Genomic DNA, 26,962 nt, shown 5'->3' on the forward strand with positions numbered 1-26,962 from the left:
ACCCTGCAGCCGCTCCGAACTCGTACCTGCAAAATAAAAAGACAGTTAGAGCGCATAGTGAAGCAGGCAACAAGCGCTTACTTACGTGCTTCCAGGCGCTTCTATTCATCACACGGGCTCCATCTTCAACTCACTTCAGCCCGTCATCCGCCATCGCCGGAACCCTGCAAAACAAGAGACATCATTACTAAAGACTTTAAAGACATTTGAATGACTCGAAACTTACCGTTCGTGCAGTAAACGACGGACAGCAGTCCTCTGAAGTCAAGAGGCCTGCGCTACCTATCCAGTGAAGAAACTGGTTACAGCACCCTGCCCTGAGGCAGATGGAGAGCTCGGCATTCACTTACCTAAGGTGAGAGCGTTAACCTTTGGGGGTCTACAGGAGAGGAGAAGAGGAAAGAGATAGGGACACCCCAATAACCCCAGTTCATTAACCCCATATTTTCTATCTGCAGACATCTTACTCTACACGTCAGGCATACAGTGCACAGAGGTCCAGCCCAAAGAGCCAACCGGGTGCTACACATCACCTTTGAAGATACGGTAGTCGCCCAGTCAAGACCGGCGCCTCTGCGAGAATCAGGTGAGCGTTACAATTACCTAGAAGGAACTTACCTGGGACTTGCCTCTGTATACTCACTGGGTGTTCTGCCCAGTGAGAGGGAGGAAGAAATCTTAACCCTAAGATGTTTGACTACTCTCGAAGGAGCAGGTAGGGGACCCAGGTCAGGTGGCCAATAATCTGAGGTCCAAGAGGAGGCAGAGCGAGGCCCCACCACTAGGACCTCAGTTTTGTAGCCATTTAACTTCAGCCAGTTTAATTCCATCAAATTACTGTTTGGTTAAGGCTGGATAATTCCATCATTGGACAGTCGTAGGTTTGCAGCCTTTCTATCATATTAATGTGGAATGTTTGGCCCATGCTTTTGCTTAAAGCTTTTGGACTAGGGAAACTGCTGTATGCAAATCTTTCTCCCTACTACAGAAGTTGCAGTTGATACAGAATGCTTTGAGTATATTACTTCCATTCTGTGTGCTCTCCACTGGCTTCCTGTAAACTTTCATAGAAACAACAAGTTGACCATTATGATTTTTAAAGTGTTACAGGGAGCAGGACCAATTTATCTGCAGCTGCAAGTGGTGTGTCACAGAGTGTCTACTGTCACAGGCTGAGGAATCAACAGACAATTGAAAACCAGGTTTTTATTCCCAAGGGACTTCATTATAACAACAAAAAGTAAGATATCTGTTTTGACTGAGTTAAGTAGAAACATACTACCTACTAGATTCGGTATTGGGGCCCTAGATATGGAACCTTCCTTGCTAAGCTCTGTTTGCTGTGATGTCCTTTACGTTGGTACGAGGTCAAAGGATGTGTTTATTGAGGTGAAGCCTGCACCTCCTTTGTAGCATGATCAGGGAGTATCCTGGATACCTCTCTGTTGGTTTGTTTTTCACAAATGGATTTTCCACACCGTTAATTATTGGTGATAAGTGCAAACAAAGATTTTTTTCATCCGTTTGTTTAAAACCTGGGCTCATGGTCCCAGTAGTGGCTCGCCTCAAAACACTCAACTGTGCCAAGGAACCGGCTCCACTTTTCCAACAGAATTGTCCAACCAGCAAGCCAGTCATTCAACAACCATGGGCAGCCAAGAATAATTTTTGCCTTGAGAAAGACCCTGATGGGACGAAACACGTGTCGGCTGACCTACTTAAATCATTAATTAAATCCTGTATATGAAAAACATCTTCCTTTTTATCAGTGCAAGCATTACTGGGTCCAACCCTTGTATGCTAATATGTTATGTTAGAAAATGTCTAAAGCGCAATGTTCACCTAAAGGTATCTTGGTTCTAGGGTAGACAGCGAGGTGCATCAGCAAAAACTAGAATAGATAGGTCTTTAGGTCACGTCGGAAAACCAAATGGTTTTCGCTGGCACAGAGCAGAAAGGGGAGGCTGTTCCAGGTAATAGCAGCCATCACAGAAAAGGCGCAGCCGCTCATCCGGGACAGCCTGATGCGAGGAACAGCAATCAGTAGGGCCAACGGAGAGCGCAAGGGCCAAAATGGCACATAGCGGGAACATTTTTCCTGTATGTATTCAGCTCCTTGATTGTAGAAGGCGCGATGTACCAGGCACATAGATTTAAAAAGAATGTGCTTCTAAATCGGCAACCAATGTAGTTGTCTAAGCAGCAGGGTCATGTGAGGTCGAGGTGGAGGGCGGATAACCGCCATGGCGGCAGAGTTTTGGAGCAGTTGAAGACGTTTAGTAAGGTGGCTCGGCTGACCTAGATAAAGAGAGGTACAGTAGTCCGTGGTGCTCAGGACCAGGGCGGCCACCACAGGAGCACGATGTTTGGCAGAAATAAAGGGAAGCACTTTACGCAAAATCCGCAGTTTAAAATGCCCAGATTTACATACAGATGCCTCCTGGGGTGCCATGGCAAGGGAAGAAGAGAGCAGGACACCCAGATTCCTGACTGAGGCTGTGGGTGTAGGGCATGTCTCTAGTGAGGAGGGCCAGAAATCAGGGGTCCAGAAGGAGTGGGGGTTAGAAGTGCCCACCAGCAGAACCTCCATTTTTGAGCCATTGAGCTTTAGCCAATTGTTCGCCATCCAGGCGCCAAGATCTTCCAGGCAGCTTCATAGCCGAGACGCAGTCTCAGCCCCAGTGAGATCAAGATGAACTAGGATCTGCGCATCATCGGCATACAAGTAATATCTGAAACCATGCGACAGTAAGAGAAGTAAAAGAGGGCGGATGTACATGATGAAAAGAATGGGGGAGAGAGCCGATCCCTGCGGAACGCCACAGAGGAGCAGTCCCGGAGGGGAATGGAAAGGAGGCAGAGACACCGACTGGGTCCAGTCCGTCAAAAAAGCTTGGAACCAGTCAAAGACCTGACCGAAGATGTCTGCATCAGACAACCGCGCCAAAAGAGTGGAGTGATCTACCGTATCAAAGGTGGAGGATAAGTCCAATAAAAGAACCTCTCCCACCCCACCCTGATCAACCAACCGGGCAAGGTTGTCCATAACAGAGTTGAGTACAGACTAGTTTCCCCTTCCGGGGTGAAAGCCAGACTGGAAGGGGTCGAAGAAGCCAGAGGATTCCAGATAAGAAGAGAGGAGGGGCGAGACCAAGGTCTCAAGCAGCTTCATATTGAACAGAAGCAGGGAGATGGGCCTAAAATTAGCCATTACCTTAGGGTCCAGGGTGGGCTTCTTCAAAAGAGGAAGTACCAGCGCATGTTTAAGTTGGCTAGGAATTATACCAGTTTGAAGCGAATTGTTAATAGCAGTAGTGATATAGGGAAGTAACTCAGTAGCAGTGTCTTTAGTCAGTGTAAGAGGTATGGCATCTGCTGGAGAGGCCGATTTAAGGCCATGAATGGCTTTGAGTATCTCGGAGGCAGAAAATACTGGAAAAGACGACCTTGATGCCGTAGGGGCTGCCAGCCGAGGAAGGCTATGACTATCGGTAGTGGCAGAAAAAGCCTTAGTAATATCTGCAGGTAGGCATTTGATGTTAGAGGAGAAGAAAGCCGCAAGGGAGTCACAAAGAACTTGTGAGGGAACAATAGCAGAATCAGTTTTCGTAGGGGCAGAAAGGGAGTTTACCAATTCAAATAAGGCCTTAGGTCTATTTATGGCTGCTTCAATCTTGGCCTCAAAGAAAGTCTTTTTAGCCAGTAGAATAGCCTGATGGTAGTTAGACAACAGGTTGTGAAAAGTGAACTTAGCAATAGGGTAGTAGGACAGTCTCCAATTCCTTTCAGCTTGTCTGCAGGCCAGCTTTTTTAATTTTAGTTTGTCAGAGAACCAAGGCTCTGATCTATGCTTAATGCCTTTGGATAGTTTGAATGGGGCCATAAGGTCGGCCACTTCCAGAAAGGCATTCTCAATTGACATAAGACTAGGGGAGTTAACAGAGGAGAGGTGTTCATGTAGGGCTGAAATTAGCTCAAGTTGAGATGTTTTCCGCTAGTCACGTTTAAAGGCAGCCGGTTTAGTGACTGAGGGCTTGGAGGAAAGGTACGGAATGGTGAGCTGAATAAGAAAATGATCTCACCAAAGAAGAGGGCATAGTGACAAGATTTCAATAGATGAGACAGGGGAACATATGAAGTCAAGAATATTGCCTAGTTGGTGGGTAGGTTTGCTAATCAATTGCGGGAGCTCCAAGTCGTCCATAGATGCTAAAAAGGATGAAACCTGAAGTACAAGAGGTGTGGGCAACACCTCTTCCTCCCGTGAACTTGCTGCTAATCCAAATATCAAAACCTAAAACAAGCCATATAGATAAAGAATCAGTGTTGTGCATGTTGATTCAGACTCTTGTGCTCACATTCGACTAAATGCTGAAGACTGGTACCACAATTTTCTGTGGAAAAAAGTTCCCCAAGAACGTTTTGATGCCTGTCTCTAAAAGAATATGCCAGAGTTGCCCCAGGTAAACACATTATAGTTTTTGTGGCTAAATTGCCTCCATACACATATGTTACTGGCATGATAATGTGTTTTGCTATGGCAGCACTGGCATTGCTTTGTTTAAACTTAAATCACTGTTTTCTTGTGACAGTATAGATGCCAATGTAATGTGATTTTAAAGCCGCAATGCTGTTGAAACTGGGGAACATTGATAATATGTGATTAACTAGGGCTATCTCAACAATGTTGAGATTGGTGTGTCAGTGATTATACTGACAGGCTTGCATACTGAAAAATAAAGCTGCAATATTTTAGAAAGCTGGCATGTTCTTGAAGCCAATTTGATTGATTTTTGTACTGGCAGTTCGGATTGCATTTTATTAACTATCAAAGGAACCACAGTGAAAATGAAAAATTTGATGGCACAATATTTAAAACTGATGTCATTTCTGAGGGGGCACTGTTGCGCACGAGCGAAAATGACTGCCTGAGTTCTGAGATCCCGCTCAACCGCAACGTCCTGAGCTGATTTGTCCTTCTTGGGGCTGTCTGGGAGACTGGAAAGCTGTTCTGCCGAGGATCCGTGCGCTTGGGCACAACGAGTTAAAATCCTGTCCAGATTCGACTAAAGCTCGACGAGATATAGCCGTGGGGAAACTGGCCGACACCTGGCGCTGAAGCGATCCGGCTGTGGTAACCGCGCAGATCCACCAATACGCTGGTGATAAGAGAGCGCTGCAGGCCGCGAGTGGGAGGAGCCTGCCAGCACGGCTCTCGCCTGGGAAAATTCACTGGCCCACGGGGACAGAGTGAGAGGACTGTGGCTGTTGGAGTTGCTAGGAACTCCCGTGCTCACCCGACGCCTGGGTGCTGTTCTGGTCGTGAGGAGCTGAGGAGGAGGTGGAGGCACTCTGTGCCCTCCCGTGCATGAGGATCGGTTGAGGTGCGGGACTGGGCCAGAGCAGTTGGGCTGACGTTCCGGCTCCCTGGCCAATACTCGTCCACTGATACGGTGCCGGAGGGGTGAAGGGGAGGTGGTGCGCCACGTGGCGGCCCTGGCCCTGTCTTGCCTGGGTCTTCCGCCCAGGCCGTGGCTGCCGCTGCAAGGAAAACATTTTAAAAAAATAAATAAAAGCTGGTCGCCAGGCGGGAGAGCCATCAACATTGTCGGCTGGGAGAGGCAGCCCGGTGTCCATGCAGCTGGGCCGCCCAATGTTGGCCTACAACAACTTCCTACTGTGGGGCACGCTGACCCCCCTTGGGAGTCGCTAATGATACGGCTGGCCCCCCGGGGCACTACATCGTGATCAGCTGATGCAGGTGAGCTGCAGCACTGCTTGATAGCTGTTGCTGCGGCCCCGTCGGTGACGCTCGGAAATTGTCCTCACGGCCTTCTGCTACTGGGAAATAATGGAACACCTATGATTCTGTGTTCAAATACTGCATATGTGGCCACAGGATAATATAAACATATACTAAATACGTGGAAGAGCACAGTCCATTCGTGCTGATAGGTTCCAGAATCATACAATGCAGAGTAATCAGACGCTCCCAGAGACCCATCTCTTGGCCAGAGGATCCACGTGGTGGCACTGTGAGCACCTATAGCAAATTTCCGCCTTGCCACTAACACTGGTTCAGGTGGGAACAGCACACGGCTCTTTGCTGTCATGGGGGAACCACATAAAACAGGCAAATCCTCCAAGACCCCGGGTGGCAAAAAGAAATGCCCAATGGACACTTACACTAACAGCCAGGGCCCAACTACTGTGGCCGAAATACACTCGGTGCCCACTGTCTCGGGAGAAAATGACGGAGGGGAGCTTGAAGACAAATTAGCAATGCTGATGCAGAATGGGTTCTTGGCAGTGACTATGAAGCTGGATGAAATAGTGGATACCATATGATCGATGAGGGCTAGAATAGACAAAGAGAGCACGCACGTCACAGAAACTGAAAACAGGATAAGCGCTAATGAAGATACAATTGCTGATCACAGCCAAGACATTTCCCAAATTAAAGAAACGATGAGCAAGCTGCAAAACAAGTGCAAAGACCACGAATCCCGATCGAGGAGAAACAACATGCGGGTGGTCGGCATAGCGGAATCCTTTGGAAAACATCAAATGGGGAAACAACTGAAAGCTCTGTTTAAATCCCTATTTGGTCCTGATGCATTCTCCAACCATTTTCTGGTTGAAAGGGCACATTGTACGCTGGCGCCGGTTCCCAAGCCTGGTGCGCCACCGCGTACGATAATTGCACGTCCTCTGAACTACAGGGACAGAGACACAATCCTTCGACTGGCAAGGGAGGCTGGTATGCTGCAATTTGAGGAAAACCGTATACATATATACCCAGACTTCTCCTCTGCAGTGCAGGCAAGTAGACGATCTTATGAGCCGGTGAAGAAACTCTTGAAAGTGCGGCAGATCCCATACGCCCTAATGTTTCCAGCTAAAATGAGGATTCAACATGCAGGACGAGCACATTTTTTAGAGAATCCGACCGAAGCTTTAGCCTACATAGAGTCCTCTATACCCCTTCCTCCCAGGGGGAACAGACTTGCGCAGAACAATAGACCCCGGCCAGCGGATTAAGGTTGAGTACTGGTTGCGCATGTGGTCTGGCTAAGCGATCCTTCTTTGACCCGAAGCGAGGCTGGCGGCCCCATGTCATATAAACAGGTGGGGTGGTGGGACCTGGAATTGGCTGTCATGTGGAGCAACATGACTACCCCTGGAATACTCCACAAGTTGAATTGGGACCATTGTCAAGTTGGGGGTGCTGATGATTGAAGGTTGGATGTTTTGTTGTTGGAACGTAGACTTATGCTCTAAAAAGTTGACTGGACCCCATGGTATGGAGCCCCGTCCTGAAGAGGGTATGAAGGGAACAGATTGTTTGTTATTGGTCAAATTGGTGGTTGCGCGGATGCTAGCATCATCAATACTATGCATATGCTATGGTATCGTGTTACGGGATACAGGCAGAACATTGCCTTATGAGACACTGGTGATGGGCTAAGGATTAAACTGTTATCGTGGAATGTAAGGGGTCTGAAAACTAAGAAAATGTGTAACTATATCTGTAGACATGGCCCCGAGATTGTAATGTTGCAGGAAACGCACACGATGGATGCAAATAAAGTGTACATATTGCCCAAATGGGGCAAACTGAGGTTCCACACCAATTACTCATCCCAATCTAGGGGGGTTGCTACTCATATTCATCCTGGCATAGGGTTCAAACTGGCGGGCCAGAAAATTGACCAGCTCGGCAGATATGTACTGGTTTGGGGGGACATTGCTGGCCAGGAGATGTTACTGGTGAACACATATGGTCTGAATATTGATGATCGAGCTTTTAACATGAATATGTATCAGTTAATTGTTTCAATCAATGTGACCACAATACTATGGGGGGAGATTTTAATCTGGCTACGGACCCCGGGCCGGACAGGTCCAGCGTTACTGCTAGAGCTCCTGCTAGAGCTGCTGTCACCCTTAAACACATTCTTGCGCAGCTTTTGCTGGTTGACGCCTGGCGCTTGTTATACCCGGATAAGAAGGGATACACCTACTACTCCTCGGTCCATGACTCTGAGTCCAGGATCGACTATTGGCTCATCTCCCATGGTGTGGCTGCAACGTTGAAAGCATGTGAAGTATTACCCTGTACATTTTCTGATCATTCCCCTGTAGCGATGGAGGTGGTGGTTGTTAACTCCCCTGCGACAATTAAAAGGTGGAGGATGCCGGGAGGAATGCTGGGAGACCCTGGGGTGGTTGCGGAATTGCACATATAAATCGCAGAATTTTTCCCCAACAATATAGGATCTGTGGACAGATACTCCACTGTCTGGGAATCCTTCAAGATTTGGACCAGGGGCACCTTGATATCTAAGACTGTTGGTCTACTTAAGGGGGTTCGAGCTGAGTTGACCAAAACTGAAAGTAGACTGGGGGAACTGGAAAAGGCCTACACCCACTCACAAGATAAGGCAATACTAGTTGATAATAATAATAATACTAGACCCAGCTACATGAGTTCAATTTGTTGGCCACCAGGGAGGTGAGCTACATGGCGGCTCCGGTCCGCGCACCCGTAGATATGGGGAAGGGAATAAGGCGGGGAGAACACTTTCAAACCTAAACCGCTGAGGAGATTGGTGAAGCTATTAGAACATTGGCGTCTGGTAAGGCCCCAGGGTCGGACGGATTGGGGGCTGAATTTTATAAAAAATTCCACGAGGAGCTGGTACCAGTGCTGCTCCAGGTCTGGGAGGAAGCCCTCCAAAGTAATATATTACCACTGACAATGAGAGAGGCTGTTATAACTGTTCTCCCCAAACCTAGGCGGCCACCTCAAGACATATCTTCCTATAGACCCCTTTCCCTTATAAATACTGATGCCAAGATATTTGCAAAAATACTGGCCAAACGGCTTCTCCCTACGGTCCCGACACTTGTCCATCCAGACCAAAACGGATTTATTCCCACAAGATCTACCGCCCTCAATCTCTGTAGGCTCTTCGGCATTATGGCACAGATAGATCCTGCAAGAAATGCCGTCGCCATATCCCTGGACGCCGAAAAGGCCTTAGACTCTGTGTCGTGGGCCTATTTGCTGGCAGTTCTGGAGGCATTTGGGGTAGGCCCCATGTTTATTAGATATGTGAGGCTGCTATACACAGAACCTGGTGCTAGGGTGTTGACAAATAGATCCATGTCTGAATTATTCCTGCTAGGCAGGGGCACGAGGCAGGGGTGCCCATTCTCGCCTCTACTGTTAGCGCTCACGATAGAACCAATGGCAATCGCGATTAGACTCAGACACTCAGATAAAGTAATAAACCTGAATGGCGCAGCCCAACTAATCTCCCTATATGCGGATGATACGCTTTTATATGTTCGGGAACCAGAAAAAAATATCTTACCCATAATGACTGAGGTCCAGGAATTTTCAGTTTACTCTGGATACACTATAAATAATAGTAAATCAGAGATATTTCCACTCACGCCGGCAACTAAATGTCCAGTTTCTCGGTGTGGACTTAAGTGGTCCGACCATACTGTCAGGTACCTGGGGGTCCTTGTTTCCAAGGACAGGCATACATTGTACACAGATAATCATGAATCGTTAAACACCAAATTACAGATGTGGGGACGCCTCCCGATCTCATTACATGGAAGAGTCGCAGTCCTTAAAATGATAGTTTTACCCAAATTATTATACCTTTCTGTGAACATTCCTATATGGCCGGGACGCCCCTTTTTTGATAGGCTCCGATCAATAGCGGTAACCTTCCTTTGGAACGGGGAAACTGCGAGAATAGGGTGGGAAAAAATGGTTGAACCATACTCCTCTGGTGGCATAGCAGCACCTGATTTTGTTCTGTATTATTATGTTTCTCAGGCTCAATGTGTAAAGTATTGGTATGATGATACCACTTATTCACCCCATACATGGATAGAAGAATACACCACACATCCCACGAATGTACAGTCTGTAATTTATGATACACGCTATAGAGATACTTGCAACTATAATCCAGTGAGCTGCACGGTAGGCGCATGGAAGGCTATATTCAAAAGATTGGGCGTGGAAAACCCTTATAGTCCAGAGGTTTCCCTATGGAACTACCCGAGCATACAGCCAACGCACGATAATAGCCTACAGGAAGCCTGGGATCCCAATGGGGAAATGAAAATTGGGGACATGTTCATTGGCCGGAAATTTGTGTCTCTAAAAGACATTATGGGGGCGTTCGGCAGGGGGCCACTCAGGACACTCCAATATTATCGCATGAGGGCAGCTTTCCAGAAACGTTGGCCTCCCTTCCCGGATGAGCCCCCTACACATCCTTGTGTACAGCTGGTAACTTCCAGAGACAACCTTGGTATTTCCAAACTATACACGGCTGTCCAAACACATACCCCTACGAAAAACCTGGTCAAAGACAAATGGGAAAGGGACCTACAAACCCCTATTGATGATAAAAAAAATGGGAAAGATATTGCTCACTCACCAAAAGGGTGTCCTTAAACGCTGGTCTGCCGTTAATTCAGTTCAAAATCTTGAATAGGTTGCATTACACTCCGGCTAAAATAGCCAAGTTCACGAGGAATGAGTTGGGTGAATGCCCTAAATGCAGAGCGCCCCAGTCTGGAGCATTACACATGTACTGGGAGTGTCCGGTGGTGAGGGACTTCTGGAGGGAGTCCCATTTGGCGATATAGGCAAGTGCTCCGAAAAGATCAGGAGATTGTTTAACATCTCATGTGCTGTGGCCAAAAAATGCATTTTACAAAACTGGAAAGGTACTGGACCACCTACCATGAAACACTTCCTTTGGGAACTAACATATGTACACGAATCAGAGGAGGAGTTTGTCCTTACCAGGCCAGTTGCACGTCGACCCAAGGACATATGGGGCCCCTTCAGAATGTATTTGTGTGACATGATTTCTGATGATGATGGGGCTGATTAAGCTACAAATGTTCCAATGCAATGTGTATAATATAACTGCTGAAATTGTGAACGTGAGGTGGCAAGTGCTGTGTATCTTGTGACCACTGTTAATAATAATAAAAAGAAGTTTAAAATGAATGAATAAAACTGATGTAATTTCTGTTGGCGTTTGTATGTTTGGCATATTTGTCTACTTTGCATTGAGAGTTTCTACTGGATGGCACTTTTCTGATTGACGCAAACATGATTTGCTGCCGTAAAATGCTACTGTGTACTGCTGGTGACCTAATATGACCTATCATGTGAATTGTTTAATAATGTTAGGTGTTATCCTACATAAATGCCAGTAGGTTCTATGGCTGCTTCCCCAATTAAAAATTGTTTTCTAAAATGAACTGTTTAGGTTCATTTTTTTTAAAGATTTTGGGAGGTGAATCTTTCCCTGCAGCCCTCCAATCGTGTTCACTACTCTTGGTCGCTCATAGTGGGGAATCTATTTACAGCCCATTTTAAAAATTCCCCAGCCACCACTGCTACAATGTCAGTCTTCTTCTCTTTGCCTCCACCAATTTATTTCATGTACTGAGAAGAGACTCTGCATTTTGCAAGTAGCACTGTATATATAACAATACATTAATAAAATGTTTCATTTGGATGCATTGTTTGGATCCGTCATAACTTGCCTTTTTGCTTCTTTGTAGATTTCTTCTCAGACCTGACGATGGCACGGCAAGGGTACCCAAGAATGGCAATTTCTGCCTGTTTTGGCGGGATTATCTTCAGTATCCTTTATGGAAGATGTCTTGCTGTTAAATTGGCTCCTCTAAATACTGTACATGGTAGTTTCTATATGAGTATGGAAAGTAGCCCATTGATGTGCACTGTTGAGGGAAGAGTGCTGGGCATACATCATATTAGCAGACTTTATACGTGGTGCAGAGGCATTCTCTAGGTTGAACCCAGGTGTAAAATTTGTGAGGGGGCAAAAAGACTCGGGCACAGTGGTGGCATCTTTGTGATCATAAAGTTTTATTATATGAAAAAGGGGCTGGAAAAATGCCTCACTGTCCCTAACACTAAGAGGGGTTTCCCTGCATCCATGAAAACTAAAGACACTGCCAGAATGTCCAATTATAAATTCCATCACTGTTGTCTCAATAAGCCTACTTCTGTTGCTAACACTAATAACATAAACTAACTGTGCAAGGATGATTTCTTCGTAAAGTAAAAATGTTCCTTCTTGTTCTAAGCAACCAAAACGTTTCCATTCTCTTGGGAGGGGGAGGGGGGGTGACAGAGTTGAAGACATTTTCAAAACTGTAGGATTCCAATGTTAGGGCCTTAGCCCTTTCCCCAGGGTCCCTTCATGTAGTGTTTGTCTCTTTACAAGTCCCCTCAATAGTCAATTGCTTCCCCCAATTTCAATAGTCATTTCACAAGAATATCCTCCTTATGCTTCTCCTATTAATCCTATCAATTTAGAGCATTCCCTTTGCCAAGTATAGGATTTGTTACACTATTTTCTTCTCTTATTTTGGGTGCGGGTCCCAGACTTGCAACATTCCATTCGACTTGGTATACTCTCCTGTCAAGCCTTCATCCTCTCCTGGACTTGTCCCTCTTTGGGTGCAAGTCCCAGACTCGTAATGTTCAAAGTTACTTGGTTTACTCTCCTGCCAAGTAACTGTTCCAATATATGCTTTCTTGCTTTGGGTCGGTCCCAGACTCGCAATATTCAATTCGGTTTTGTTTCAGATTCTCATTTGGGTCGCAAAATTCAGATTGGCTTTTGTCTTTGGACTTCAAATGAGTGCAGGTTCCAGGCTTGCACTCAGTTTGCAGGGTCCCAGACACCCTTTCTGTGGCTTCTGCCTTCACCCCTTTGTTCCCCTGAATCCCCTGTACCACTCGGGTAACCTGCGTACCTGTTTTCTTCCAAATGGATGGTACTGGCATTTCCCAAGCAGTGACCACTTCTCTGGAGGCTCTGGTCATGTTCAGGGCTTTGTTGCAGCTGGAGATTCCTCCTGGCAGTGTTGCGAGTAGTCCTGGCTTCTGGGACCTTTCTCGCGTTCTCTTCTCCCTCCGTTCTCAGCTTCCCTCCAGCTTGCCCTCATCCTGCTCGTTGCGGCTCAGCTTGCCATTTCCTTCTCGGAGGATCGTTTCCCCTTTCGCATGTCCACTAACTAATATTTAAACTCCTGTATTGGGAAAAGGAGTTGCTTTGGGCCAGTCGTGTTCATTGGGAAACTAGAAAGCTCATCCGGCTTTTTTCGGCAATGATCCTTGGACTCCTGATCATCTTCTTTGTCTCAGTCCTTGAGAAGCTAGAATGCTCATTCTGTTTTTCCATAGAGATCCTTGGACTCTTGGCCCTCTTCTTCTTCTCAGTCCATGTAATAAAGTCAGATTTAATAGACTTTGCATTTTGTAGGATTTGACTAACCAGACTATAACAGATATTGGTTTGGTCAAAGGAATGGATAGGGGTATTGAACATTGGAGAGAGGTGAAGGAACACTGCTGCAGGGCATGCATTCTGTAAGGAAGGGATGGTATCAAGCAGTAAGACAGACACAAGTGATTGCAGTTCATTCAAGGGTGTTTATTGAACTTCAATTGGGTTTGCAAAATGCCTATCTAATCCTAAATCTAAAGATGGGTGCAAGCTAGGACCATCAAATAATAATGCAGTCCTAGTCGAGTCTTTTCAAAATAAAAGGGCCTATACTAATAAACCTATTGCCAATCCTTACCTCTAAATACAAATAGTGTGGGAAACAATGTTATGCAAAAGAGAACTGTTCAAGAAATGATGTGTCAGGATATCTGAGCCGTTGGCTCCCCTTCCCCACGTTTTCAGCACGGGACAAGGCGGCATACTCGAGCTTAGCATACTCTCTGGTTTCTTAAGCACCAGGATGCAGTTCAAAAACTTATTTCAGAGGGCCTGATGCAACAAACTAACATTAAAGTTCCTTCCGTCTTAGGATTTCACATGTACACAATTTCTCAGGTGATTCACGATTCACCTCAGGTCTTACTCCGCCGGGCTCAGACCCACTTTACCACAATGTTCTCAGGATGTTCACATATCCAATTTCTTGGGTGGTTCACTGTTCACCCAGAGTCTCCCTCCGCCGGTCACAGACCCACCTCAAAACAAAACCTTCAATTAGTCTCCCTCTGCTGGGCTCGGACCAATTTGTCTACTTTCAAAACTTTCTTTACTTCATCAAAATAGAAGACTTTCGGTTGTGCTCAGGATTTTGTTTGACCCGTCGCAGGACCACTTCGATTCACAATTCTTTGTAACCATATAACTTTCAACGTTCACTTCTCAGCTGGATACCTTACAAAGACATTTGATTGAGCACCCACTCAGTACTCGACCCTAAAATAAGATACCTTTGACAATCGCTCATTAGCATTTCGACTCTACTTACGTCTTTTATCACACACATTTAAACAATGTTCATTCCAGCTCTCGCCATACAATGTTGCTGCTTGCAACCTTGGCTTCAACACTGACCGGTCTTGCATCGGTCCCCCGAATTCGTTGTTGATTTCACTGACGCTGCTTTATTCTTGGTGCCAAGGATGGTACCAGGGCGGCTGGTGGTTCTCCCTGCCTTGATTATTGACGAGGGAGGACCCCGGGTATCTGACACAAAATGCAGGATTCTTCACCCTGGTTTACTGGCCTTACGTTTTCTATTCTCGAGGTTCTAAACCAATATCGAAAAAGCTCAAGGGAACTTCCCTCCTTGTGATCCCCTTCTGTTTTGCCGTGTTTCACCTCATTCAACTGCCAACTCCTCATTTGCTTTACATCTCTTAGAGTGTGCTCTCGTGCTCTGCCTTTTATCTGTGTGGGGAAGCTTAATGGGAGTCAAGTGTGTGTGCATTTAATGGTCAGTAATTGCCTGACCATTGCATTGGGACACGTCAAGTATACTGCTCGGGTGTTAGTCTGTTTTCTCTCTCAGCGCACTGTCCATGAGAATGTGTTTGGGTTGTAAAGGGGAAGGGGGGTTAGAGTTCCTAAATATCCTACCTGGCAGGATGGGGTAAAGGTGTTATAGGGAAGGGTATACCGCATCTCACCATCCAGTTTCCCACTCCTCGAAGACCCCCCCCCCCACCCAGGTGATCCTCCCTCACTGGTCCACCCCCAGGAACTTGATCCAAAAGCGATGGTCGTGTCTGGGCCACCTGGATGACAGATCCCTGGGGACTAGTGGGTGAGACACCTTCTGGTTTCTCAGTTTTCTGAAGATAGTCATCCGAAATCCCATAAGGGTTTCCTCCACCATCTGATGCTCCCTCGGTGCACCACTACCAGGATACTATTGTTCAAGGGATGGCATCCTCAGATTCATACCACATTGCTCACGGTTCATCTTAGTTGGGTTATTTATCTTGTGGCCCTATGAGTCTGTGCACTGTGAGAAACCTGAGGGTGTCCTCACATCTACTCCCTTTGGATCTTCCTCTCCGGTGGCCAGAGAAAGGCCATTGCTTTTGGATCCTGACCCTGGGGGTGGAGATGCAAGGGAGGATCACCTGAGTTGGAGGGTCCTTGCCCTCAGGCAAGACATGGTATTCCCCGTTTCCCTTTTACAATGAAAAATCAGTCCCTGAAGCCTTCATATGGTATTTTAAACCCCCCTCCCTTTCTCCCTGGGAAAATTGACCCCAGATAGATCATTCCAATAGAAGGACAAGAAAGAAAACAAGATGGAGAAACCCTCCTTATGTGGATAGACTAGACCTACATTTAAACCCTCAAATAAAATATAGAATCTGTCAGAGTACACCCCACCCTCCTCCGACCTTTATAGGTTATCGCTCTTACCCTCTCTTGCATACACCCACTGTCCCACATTCATATCACCATAGTACTGAGACGAGGAAGAGGCGACTAGGAGTAGTACACACTAACTTGTCATTTCACCATTTTGGTGCTGAGACGAGGAAGAGGCAGAGGCCTGAAGACTGTTGTGAGGGTCAGGCATGTCCCAATAACTATGGTCAGGCAATTAGAGCTAAGAGCTCACACCTGCAACCTGTTAAATGGTTGCAGGTGTATAAAAGTAGGGATCAGAAGCAGAGGAGGGGAGGAGATCCAGAACAAGATTAAGATCCAGCTGGGCAGGAGAGTGCGGCAATCCGAGTTGGAGCAGGCAGAATATGGGCCAGCGAAAAGGATGCCGACTACTGCAGCAAAGCCAGAAAGACACCGAGGCCAGAGCAGGCTGCGAGAGGGTCGGAAGCTGTACAGAGCCCTATGCCGCTTGTTCCTAGTTTGGAGTGGGGAACACAAGACTTCCCCGACACTGCTGACAGCTGGAGGAGAGCCTGGAGGAAGCAAGCTCTGCTTGCTGGGGCTCCCCAGAAGTGAGAGAGGCGCAAACGAAAACCCAAGAGCGAAACCAGAGCATCCAGAGGAGCGGCCGCACACTGGTGAGTGACAGCGAAGGATCGCTCAGACCGAGGCGCTCCAGGGGCATGGTGTGTAGAACGGAGGATGCTGATCAAGTGAAAATACTTGACAAATGGGTCTGGAGACCAAATGTAAACTATTAAATACCGAACAAGATGTCAAGCACGTCATGAGTTTTGAATGCTGAACAGTGGAAAAGATATGTGAATATCGTATGAATGGAACAGCAAGTGATGTGCATTTGCGAATGAGATGAATTTAAAGAGACAGTATTTGCAAACAAAGTGAAACAAGTAAAAAGCAAAACACTATTGGAGTGTGAATGCAAAGTAGTAACCAGGAGAAATACCACAAAGGACAGTGTCTTAGAGTCGCATGTTGGTAAAGGCAAGAAGCCGTTAAAGTGAACCAGAAGCATGTGTGGATTTATGACAAAAAGAAAACCTGTGTTGTCAAGGAAGTCGTATGAGAAAGAATCAACTGTTGCAAAGTGTCAAGCTTTATCGGTTGCGCAACCTGTGATGGCTGCACCATGTGGTCCACCAACTGCGCCTAGACCAAGAAACCCTTACTTGGAGTAAACCAAGGGGAGTCAAGAGGCTGAGGCAGTTTGGCCTAAGATTGTTCAAGGGCAAACCAAGCAAGCTGATTTGACTGTGAATTTGAAGCCAGAAGAGCTTCCTACTCGGGGGAAAAGGAACCCCGAGATCTTTTTTGTGAAACTGGGTTGAACTTGGGGAAGGAAACGAAGACAACATTATTTGTAAATGTCTTGAACTTGGAAGGGAGCCAGGAGCTCGAAGAAGCTTAGAACTTTTGTTTGAACACTGTTTATTTGGTTGCTGATATCCCTGCACATTGTTTAGCTTTAGTTGTGAGGGCAAGTATAGGTTTTGGACACAGACAGACCTTTAGGTTGAACTTACTGACTCAGACTATCCTTAGTTTATTTAGGTAGGGGAATCCCGCCTTAGTATAGGGCAGGTTGAGCCTTACACCATCTTGACTTTTGAGTTAACAAAGATCTTTTGTTTGAACTTTCAATCTGTTGTCTGGTTGCTTCATGATGCCTTCACAGCACCCTCACAGGACCTCTAGTCTCTTCACATGAAGAATAGTGTGTGGTGCTGCGTCGATTTAACTTTTATTGGTCCCGATCTACAGTACACCCTCTGAGATGAATCCTGGAATGAGACCGCTGCCCAAACTCTGGAAATTGTAAGATTCTCTCGTTTGGCAGGGATCAGCACATATTGGCAGAAATCATGCTGTGGTACAGATCAGTCTTTAGTGGGAACCATCAGCTGGTAAACCCTCAGAGGAGCCCTTTCATATTCATAGAAGGATTGCACCCTGGTTTGTCAATATTAATGAGGAAGCTCCTAGGAAGTGGACGAAGGAAGCAGCGCTGTGCAGTCTGAGAAAGGAGCCCCAGAGGAGAGGGTCATGTCACGTGAAAGGCCCTGTTCAGTTAGTAGTAGAGCTCTGCAATGCTCCTAAAGAGGGACCATTGTCAGTCTATCTGAGGGGCGCTATTGGGGTCATTTTAAAAGGATTCTAGTCTACCTGTATAAGGGGCTGTAGAGTGCCATATGGTAATGATCATAGACATTCTGTATTTGAATTGGCAAGCCCTGTGTAAAATGCTTCATTGAATGACCCTTGTTCAGTCTGTATGTATGGAGCTGTCTGGCTCAGTCTGTACAATGGGTAATAATTATTACTTTGCCAAATATAAAAGGAGCTCTTAGTGAGTGCAATATGGGAAGAACCAGGTCCGTCTTCAAGAGAAAACGTCTCTCCCAGTCCCATAGTAGGGACTCTAGTCAATGTGATAGTTCAAAGAAAGGTTTTAGGGTGCACTAATGAGATCAGTCATTTCGTATATGCGCGCTAGGGCATGTGAGCCCACCATAGATGGCCTAGCCAGTGTCTATGGCTAGATTCAGCGTGCACCAAGGGAGACAGGGGGCTAGCTAGTTTATATGGGGTAATGTGGAGTGTATCACAAGGCACCCTAGCCAGTTTTTATGGCGGGGGGGGGGTAGAGGGTACAATGGGAAGACACTGTTGAGACTGCACCGAAGGTCCATGGGAGAACCCTAATCATATTCAATTATGGAGCCCCTGTGAAGTGCACCTATGGGAGTCCTTGGGACAGTCTGATTTTGGGGGTATCAAGTGTACCATGAGATGGATCTGGTCTGTCTGTATGTGGGGCGATAAAGTAGTCTATGGTCATTATGAGGAAGTAGACTGTTGGAGTGCACCATTGGAGTGGCTGTGACTACTGTGTGGGTTTCTGTGGGCCTGTGGTTTATACCCTACCTTTGACCTTTATCTTGTTTACCGGCAGACCCTGTTCTATGCTGGTTTATCTTTGGACAGTGAATGGTCGCTCTGAGGGTGAGGGATCTGAGCTCTTAGGGTGGATGCAATAGCTGGATCAATGCCAACAACACACGTGTACCCTCAGGAGATTGTATGTTCCTCCTTCCGTGGTTGTACGATCTTGTTGTATTCTTGACCCCATCTCCAGATGTGCTGGTTGGTGTGGGTCTTGGATGCCTGCTCCAGATGTCCAGGGAGAAGACTGTTCTTGCGGTAAGTGCTAGATTGTTTCTGTGCTTATAACATTATCAGGCCAAACCACACCCATTTCTGTTGTTCTAATGGTATAGGAAAGTCCTATTTTACTAATTCCCAAGGTTTACGTTATAGGAGTTAGTCAGATCTCACACTTTCCTGTGCTTGAAATTTTATGAACTGGCCAGACCACCCTCCTGTCCATCAGACAATTATTTGGGCCGGTTAGATCTCGCTCCTCTGAATGGTTCAAATGATATGGCCAGGTTGTGCTGTACATTATCCCATGGTTCCGACCATATTGGTTGCCCTTAATCTCACATTCCTTCCATGCTTTTTTATGAAACAAATCATCATTGTATGCTAGTTTAGACAAGAATGCCACAAATCGAAGATTGAAAGTTCTGTCTGTCCTGAAGTAAACCAATGAGAACATTGGAGCCAAGAAGCAACAACAGAAATGCTAAGGACGTCCACTGGGGTGCTATAAATACACTGTGGCAGAGTGATTTTGCATATAGGTAGCAGGGGGCTGTATTCCTGTAACTCTGTTTTTCTTGAAGATAGGGTCTGAACTACTTGGTCCTCCTACAATGGTCCTTTGAACATATTCTGTTACCAATTCATCTTGGCCCAGAGAATAGCTACTCACCTCTTTTGTGTTCTAGAAGTCCTGTGTAGTTCATGTAAGTGGTGTGACAGGCTCCTATGCCTGGGGACCGACAGGAGAGTGGCTCTGGGCCAGATGCCAACCAGACCAACTGGCTCTTGGGTTCGAGGTGACATGAGGAGGATTTTTTGCTCACCTTGCCTTGGCCCCTAGCATTGGGTAGCAGACATTCACACTCCCTTGCCAGAGGTGGCAAGTCACTAGGTTCCATCTCCCCAGGCAAGTGAGCACAAAGCTCTTTCTTGCCAGAAGTAAAGCTACATTGCCATTGAACCACTGCAAGCAAATCCCATGCCAGAGAAACATTGTATCCATTTTCCCACTTGCCCAGCATCACAAATGATTCAGAAGAATTGGAAAACTTAACCTGGAGTGGTTCTCACTCTGAAATCACATGCTAGAAACACCCATTGCCCAACTGTGCCAGCAGCCGCAAAATCCAAGATAGTGGACAGGTGAGATATAAGCTTGGTCCCATGCCCTGAACCTAGATCATCCCCAGTTCAAATTCAGTGAAAAACAACCCCCCGGAGGAGGAGGGGCAGAGTATAAAAAGGCCTGCCCCAGCTGCCAAGTGCGGTCTATAGTAGCCGTTGTCTCACATTTGAAGAAGGTCAAAGGCTGAAAGGTGGCAAAAGACCAGGAGGCAACAGGAGTAGAGGAGACTGTCGACGAGGCGGCTGGAGGAGGTAGAAAGAGCTGAAGGGACTAAAAGGTGTGAGGAAGAAGGTGATAGTAGCAAAGGAGGTAGTGACATCAGGAGTACAGAAGGGTGTGGGAACATCAGGAGTGGCAATGAAGTGGAAGGTCAAGGCAGTAGAGGATAAGGAGGTGCTAATATCAAGAGGGGTGGGGAAGGAGGAAATAGCATCAAGACTTTAAAGGTAGGAGGTGGTACCAAAGTGGCTGGGAGGAGGGACCCCTGTATAGATACACCCTCTCCCGGTTGCTGAATGTGGACTATAGTAGCAGTTGGTTCGCATTTCAAGAAGACAGGTGGCTGGAAGGTGGCGAAAGACCAGAAGGCTACAGGAGTGGAGGAGACTGGAGATGGGATGGCTTAAGGGGTAAAGATGAAGCCAATAGTACTAAAGGTGGTAGTGACATCAGGAGTTCAGAAGGGGGTGGGAACATCAGGAGTGGCGAAGCGAAGGTCACACCAGAAGAGGGTAATGAGGGGTTAATTTCAAGAGGGGTGGGGGAAGTAGGTGGTAACATAACGATCTATGAAAAGAGTCCATGGCATCAGGACTGGAAGGGTAAGTGGCAAGAAGGGGAATCCGGCAGAGAGAAAGTCTCCCTGGTAAAGAAGGGAAGAGCATCAGAGCCAGAGAGTGAAAAGGAATCCATGCCGAGAGCAGAGAAATGTGGTACTTGGGTAATGAGGAGGAAGCAGAGGATATCAAATGGTAAGGAAAACAGCGAGGAGGACCAGTGCCTGTTTGGCCAAAATAGACCGGTTTGGGTGTCCAGGGTGGCCGTAGGCAGGTCCATACTGTACGAGGAGAATTGAGACTGGGCCAAGGAGAGTACAATCAGTACGGAGAGAGGAAGGGGCCAAAGTCCTGGGGTCTGTCACCCTGCCCAAAGGACCCTCCCTCCCTCCCTCCCCACAATTAATGTAGCTTGGCAACTGCATTAGTTCTGGGGTAGAGAACTCTGTACATCCCTCAGCTAGATACGTATAAATAGCAGTGTTTGTGAACCTCATGAGCATGTAATGGTGGGGAAGGGGGAGGTGGTGCAATTTCTTTGTAACTTTAAGAACTTGGTAAAGAAAAGGGTTCAGTTACCCTGTGATTCTGCATTGCCAGAGAAGACCGAGCTGGTGCAACCTCCCGGTAACTCTGAGAACAGGAACTTAAATACCAGAGCCCAAGGGAAGGGCCTAGTTCCCGCATCCGGCGGGAAAGACATATACCTGGAGAAGCCCATCCTGACTGTTTTGCTCTTCTTACTTTTTGAAGCTACATGGTCTTTGCACAATTCTTGGTCCCTCTGTCCCGAAGTGACAGTGGGCATCCAGCCACTCCTGCAAGAACAATAAAGCATTGAACCTCATACTTTCCGTATCAAGTGTTCTGTTGTTCCCCAGCCTGATCCTACACAAACTTCCATGAGAGCACATATTACTTTCGTAATTGCTTTGCATCTTACTGTCGGGGCTGCATAATTTAGCTACGTTTTCTTAAGGAATTTAACCCCTTGTGCGTTGGTAAAATTGAGCTCCTACATCACAATAATGTTGGCTTGTTAAACTGCAGAGTTTAGAAAGACTCCATTTACAAGTACTAATGCAGTTTTCGTAGGACACTGTGGTTGTGTAACGTGGCAATCGCTATATTAACCAGCGTGCCTCGTCTGCACAAAGTGCTGTGGCAGGCTCTGTTTCACTTATGGCATATGTAAAATGCTCACAGGGGCAGGCAGCAGCATGATTTCACAACTATACAGAAGTTAAGATGTCTTGGAAAGACTGTGTTTTTTATTTCTGATGAGCTGCAGTTTTGATTTATATTTGGATTGATTCTGGAGATCGGTGGAGGGTGGGGATGTGATGGATTTGCTGGGTTGGTGATGCAATGGGTCAGAGACACCTTACACCCCACACCTCCTGTACACAGCGGTTTGTCCCTTACAGACCCAGCCCCCTCACAGATCTTTCTTACATGCCTCTCTCCTTCTAAACCCGGTTGATAGTTTGGATCTATTTTGCTGGAGGATGTGTGTGGGGGGGGGGGCGCCTTACCTATTTGGGCAAGAAGTCTCTGCTTACTGACTGTAAAGGGTACGTGGTTTCCAGTGGTTTTAATCTTTGACATCACCTTTTCCATTTTTACCTCCACAGCTGCATCATGAAGGATTGACGTGGATACTGGCTGGGGCCCTGGGCCTAAGTCTGGTGATCTCGTTGATTGTGGTGCCCATGCTGCGTTTCCACCTGAACCGGACCTACGGTGTGGGCCTGGTCCTTTTCTACTTGATCTTCCTCCTGGTAGCCCTGCTGACAGAGTTTGACATCATAAAGCTCAATGTTTTATGAGCCAGGTTTAAGACTGGTTTATACAGAACTTCCGACTACGTGCCCAAATCGGGCCTTGGCATCCATCCTTGCACTGCCATGTTTGCTTCTGGTGACACAGGGAGTTGCTGGAAGCGATACGACTATGAAAGACCTTCAGGACTTCAGGATCACTAAAACTCTAAGGGAGATAAAAGCCTTGTTGAAGACATTGGGTGCTTAAATATGGTCTTCAACCATACGCGTATTTGGGAGGGGGCACTGACATACTTTGTATCTGCTCAGAGTTGAAGATTAGTGGATGTCCTCATGGCCGGATCCTGGGAACCAGCAACCACATACTGGCAGATGGAGTGCTAACCACTCACTAAACTCAGGGGGAACTATTCTCAAGGTAAAAAGGGAAAATTCTATGCAACAGATTTTATATTTATTAGGACTTGTTCTGTGATTAGCTGATCAATGCTAATGTTTTTAAATCCAAAGGTCCCAGTGGGAACCTCTCGTTAGATGGGGAAGGAGGTGAGTGGTTGATGAAAGGGAGCTGGATTTTATGTTTCAGCGATTTTAACAGTGCCAACCTTCAGTGGGCTATTCCTGGACCTGGAAGCTGCTATAAATAGGCAGGGATAGACCTGTTTGCACCACCAGGGGGTGCAAAGTTTTCAGGGTTAGAATGTCTCCCTTTAGCATTCCATGTCCAAATGTTGCCTTTTACTTGAAAGCTCTTTAGTATTTCCTCAAAGGTTTTGCTGAAGCTTCCCTCAAGCTGTAGACACCTGTTTGTCAAGCTCAGGACAATGGTGAACAAAGGGATAGTGCTTATCTACTGTTACATAACTGTGATGTAACAGAATCATACTACAAAATCAGTTAAGAACAGAAAGTGCTTTATTATCTACGCCACAGACCGGGGACAGTAAATATCCTTGCAGAAGAAGCGCCCCCAAGCTAATCTGCTACAGAAGAATACAGGGTGGGTGAAGCACCAGCTCAGCTGTCCTTGGTCAGGCGATAGTGCATGGTAGTGACCCCTGTCTCACGTGAATGGGGTCAGGGGCGATCGCGCATGAGATGCCACCACCACCTCATCTGACCCTGGCCAGGAGAAATAGGTGTGACAGGGGTTGCTTCCCATGCACCGGACTGTGGTCATGAGATATTGGTACAGGAGAGGCTAAGTGGCTGGACTTTATACAATGAAGTACACACATGACTTATTGGATTTGTAGAATGCAACACTGCAAACGTAACCAGCTTTTGGTGATTCAAGGCTTAATACACTTGGAGCACATTGATTTCTCTGATCATTATGACTTCCAGCATGTTTTTAAGCACACCAAGCATTGGCAAATAAACTGGGAATGGGACTCCAGTCTCTTGGTTCCAAAGCTGACAATGTAGCTAATAGAGTACGCCCGCTTCATTGTCTCTTCTCCGGGACAGAAATGTGGATTTCTACTTTTCTCCAGATGTGATTTTTAATATCCTCACTGCAGCTCTGGTGTACAAAGGGAAGTGCTTTTTCACACAACTGTGAATCCTTTACCGGCTAGGCAACATCTCTGTATTTTAAAATGATTATGATAGTTTCACTTTTTATTAAAATGTGTTTATGGTTCAGTCTAAGGCCTCATTTTGTGATGTATTTACCAAGACCGTGACCTGAGATGCTGGGGTGCTGCAGAGGTCCACTGGCTTTATTGGGACAAAAAAACTGTGATGTGGGCAATGATTGCATTTTTATAGCATGACTATGTACTCCCAGTACTAGGCTAGAGAGGGGGTGTTGGTTGGGGGTGAGGAACATTGGCAGAGCACGTTAATCATTATGAAACTGTCTGGGGATGTAGCAAGTCACGTTTAAAGTGCATTTGTTGAGCAAAGAGAGTACCTGCACTAGTAGGATCCATTGCAGATCAAATTGCATGCAAGGTATCGCCCCTATATGAGGAACTGAAATAGCAGGCAATGTTGCAAGTCATTATTGAAATTCATTTAAAGCGGTATGCCTGTGTCTCGTCACAAGAACTGCAATAGCAATAGTGCTACAGATGCTGACTCAGACACAGTGATGGATCTGCGCAAGGTCTATGTAGTGGTGTGCAGCAGCACTGACGTCTATTGACACTGGTATCTGGGGTCTTCAGTCTATGGAAGCAAACAGGGCTGTGCACACACATATTGAAGAGTATTGAAAGTGCAAGGAATCTCAATGCTGAGATAACAAGCAGGAGAGGTAGATTAAAATTGAGGTGAATTGGTAGACCTGTGTGGGGCTTTTATTGAAATGGAAGCTTTGAGATGCAGGAAAAGGTATAGATGCATCCGAAGAGCAGATTGGGGGGTACGGCCCAGTAAGCCGGTGGAGATTGCAGGCCAAATTTTAGATGTAACAAAAGGATGGAATGGCAACTTTGCTAGCATAGTAAGGTGGAGTGGTGGCAGAGATGGAGGGGATTGCGATGAGTTGGGGAGCAGAGTGGAACCTAGACTTGCATACCAAAAAGTGGGTAGGATTGAGGCTGACATGCATTATAAAAGCAGCAAAGAACTCCTCCCGAACTAGAAAACACGGGGGTGCAGATCAAGATTGAGTTGTTTTGGAAAAGCATTCATCTTATACTTGAATGTCAAGAACCGTCTATTAGCAATGCCCTCAAAAGGTTATAGTTACTCAACGCAGTCATTACAGTACTACTAGACAAACTGTAGTCCCCTGTTCTGAATACGATTGTACTGTTCATCCATGAAGACTGGACCAGAGCCTGTTTCCACAGCGAGGAACCTTCCTTTTTTGTTGTTGTTGCCCCCAGAGGACTTGGCGAGGAGTACGTGGAATAGCACACCCAACCCTGCCACTCCCTGCTCTGTGCCGTAGCTGGCCAATCATTTTCCATCTGCTCTTGCCAGCCCTAATAAACAACTAGGTTTAGCAGGGAGGGAAGAACAGTTTATAGAGGACAGGGAACTATGGACTAGGATTACAGAAGTTACTACCCTGAGTAATTTATAACTGGTTCCTACATCCCACCCACTTTCCACTATATTTTTGGGACTTTTTTAAGCATCATAAAAACTTCAGAAGGTTAGTTCTAAACCATATTTTAAGCATACAGATTCTATAGGACTGCTTGCATGAATTGAGCTAGCACCCAGGAAGGCGTGTACATAAATGGCAGAATGCTGAGGTAGACACCCTGGTTGCTGCTTTACATATCAGGTTGATGGGGATGTGCTTCTGGGAAGCCACTAAGGCTGCTTTGTTATGTAGCTGCATGAGCTTGGAACTGGAACGCCATAACCTTATGGTCCTCCAAGATGCAGGATATCCCCTTGTCTCTGGAGGTTAGCTCAGGGACAACGTGGTCGCTTTGAAAACAAGACGACGTGGAGCAACACAGGTTCGATCCCCGGTCCACGCTTAGAAACCTCTGGGTATTAAGCGCGTTATAAATAACATTTCCAATTATAATATTTTTAATAATATTTATAATTATACAACAAATCTGGTAATGAAATATGTAGCTGCTTGTTTGTCTGGGTGGCCTCCCCATAGGGGACAGTATGTTGATCTCACCTTTGTCCTGTCCTCATTATGAGTTGGTCGGTAGCCTTTAAATGCAGCGGTAACACTATCACTGCCGCATTTAATGGTTCGCACAATCATGAGTCGGTGGAAAGTTGGAGTATTACCTCCAGCTTTTTTCTGGAGGGAAAACCTCAACTTTTTTGGCGCTATTACCGCAGCACTAATTGTGCCAGAGCTAATAGCGACAAAAAAAACCCATTGGCTCCAATGAACCAATGGGGAATGGGGATTTACCGCTACCCGTGATCCAGCGCTGACCGAGTCGCAGTAATGCTATTTGCGTTGGCGGTATGCTGCGGTGTAACCGCCGGGATACTGCCAAGGTCTAACTTTAAGGCACATATTAACCCAGTGCCTTCCCCAAGTGGGAAGATGTCTTTGGAAAGAAAATGGGGAATACAGATTTCCAGATTGATAAGGACATTCAAATGTACTTGAGGAGTTCTAGATGAGTTTGAAATGGCACTTTGGTAATGTGAAATATTGTATAGGATTTCAACATCCTTCATGAGGTTTTTGAAATATCTTTTAATTGCAGAGGATGTCATCCTGTTTTGACATTTTGTAAAAAAAATATACAAATCCTATTTTTAAATCGAACGAACCTCCCCCCGCACCGCACCCAAAAAAGAGTTATGGAGTATATGTGGAATTGCGCCCTACCCCGCCACTCCCTGCTCTGTGGCATGAGGGGGAGCCTAGTGTGATGTGTGCCACTGTTCGAGGGACAT

General features: G+C 46.3%; 1 protein-coding gene across 3 annotated transcripts in view; it reads left to right on the forward strand.

Moving 5' to 3' along the window:
* SLC8B1 (solute carrier family 8 member B1) overlaps positions 1 to 24,262 on the forward strand; it is a 348,368-nt gene extending 324,106 nt beyond the window's left edge. For all 3 annotated transcript variants that reach the window (XM_069619233.1, XM_069619235.1, XM_069619234.1), the window contains 3 exons: positions 11,617 to 11,697; positions 18,901 to 18,965; positions 22,466 to 24,262. In XM_069619233.1, coding sequence (XP_069475334.1) covers positions 11,617 to 11,697; positions 18,901 to 18,965; positions 22,466 to 22,660 — 341 coding nt within the window. In that variant the 3' untranslated portion in view covers positions 22,661 to 24,262. The remainder of the gene's footprint in view (positions 1 to 11,616; positions 11,698 to 18,900; positions 18,966 to 22,465) is intronic.
* Positions 24,263 to 26,962: the final 2,700 nt, after the last annotated feature.

Source organism: Ambystoma mexicanum, chromosome 10 (assembly GCF_040938575.1).
Source record: "Ambystoma mexicanum isolate Mex_15411 chromosome 10, UKY_AmexF1_1, whole genome shotgun sequence".
NCBI lineage: Eukaryota > Metazoa > Chordata > Amphibia > Caudata > Ambystomatidae > Ambystoma > Ambystoma mexicanum.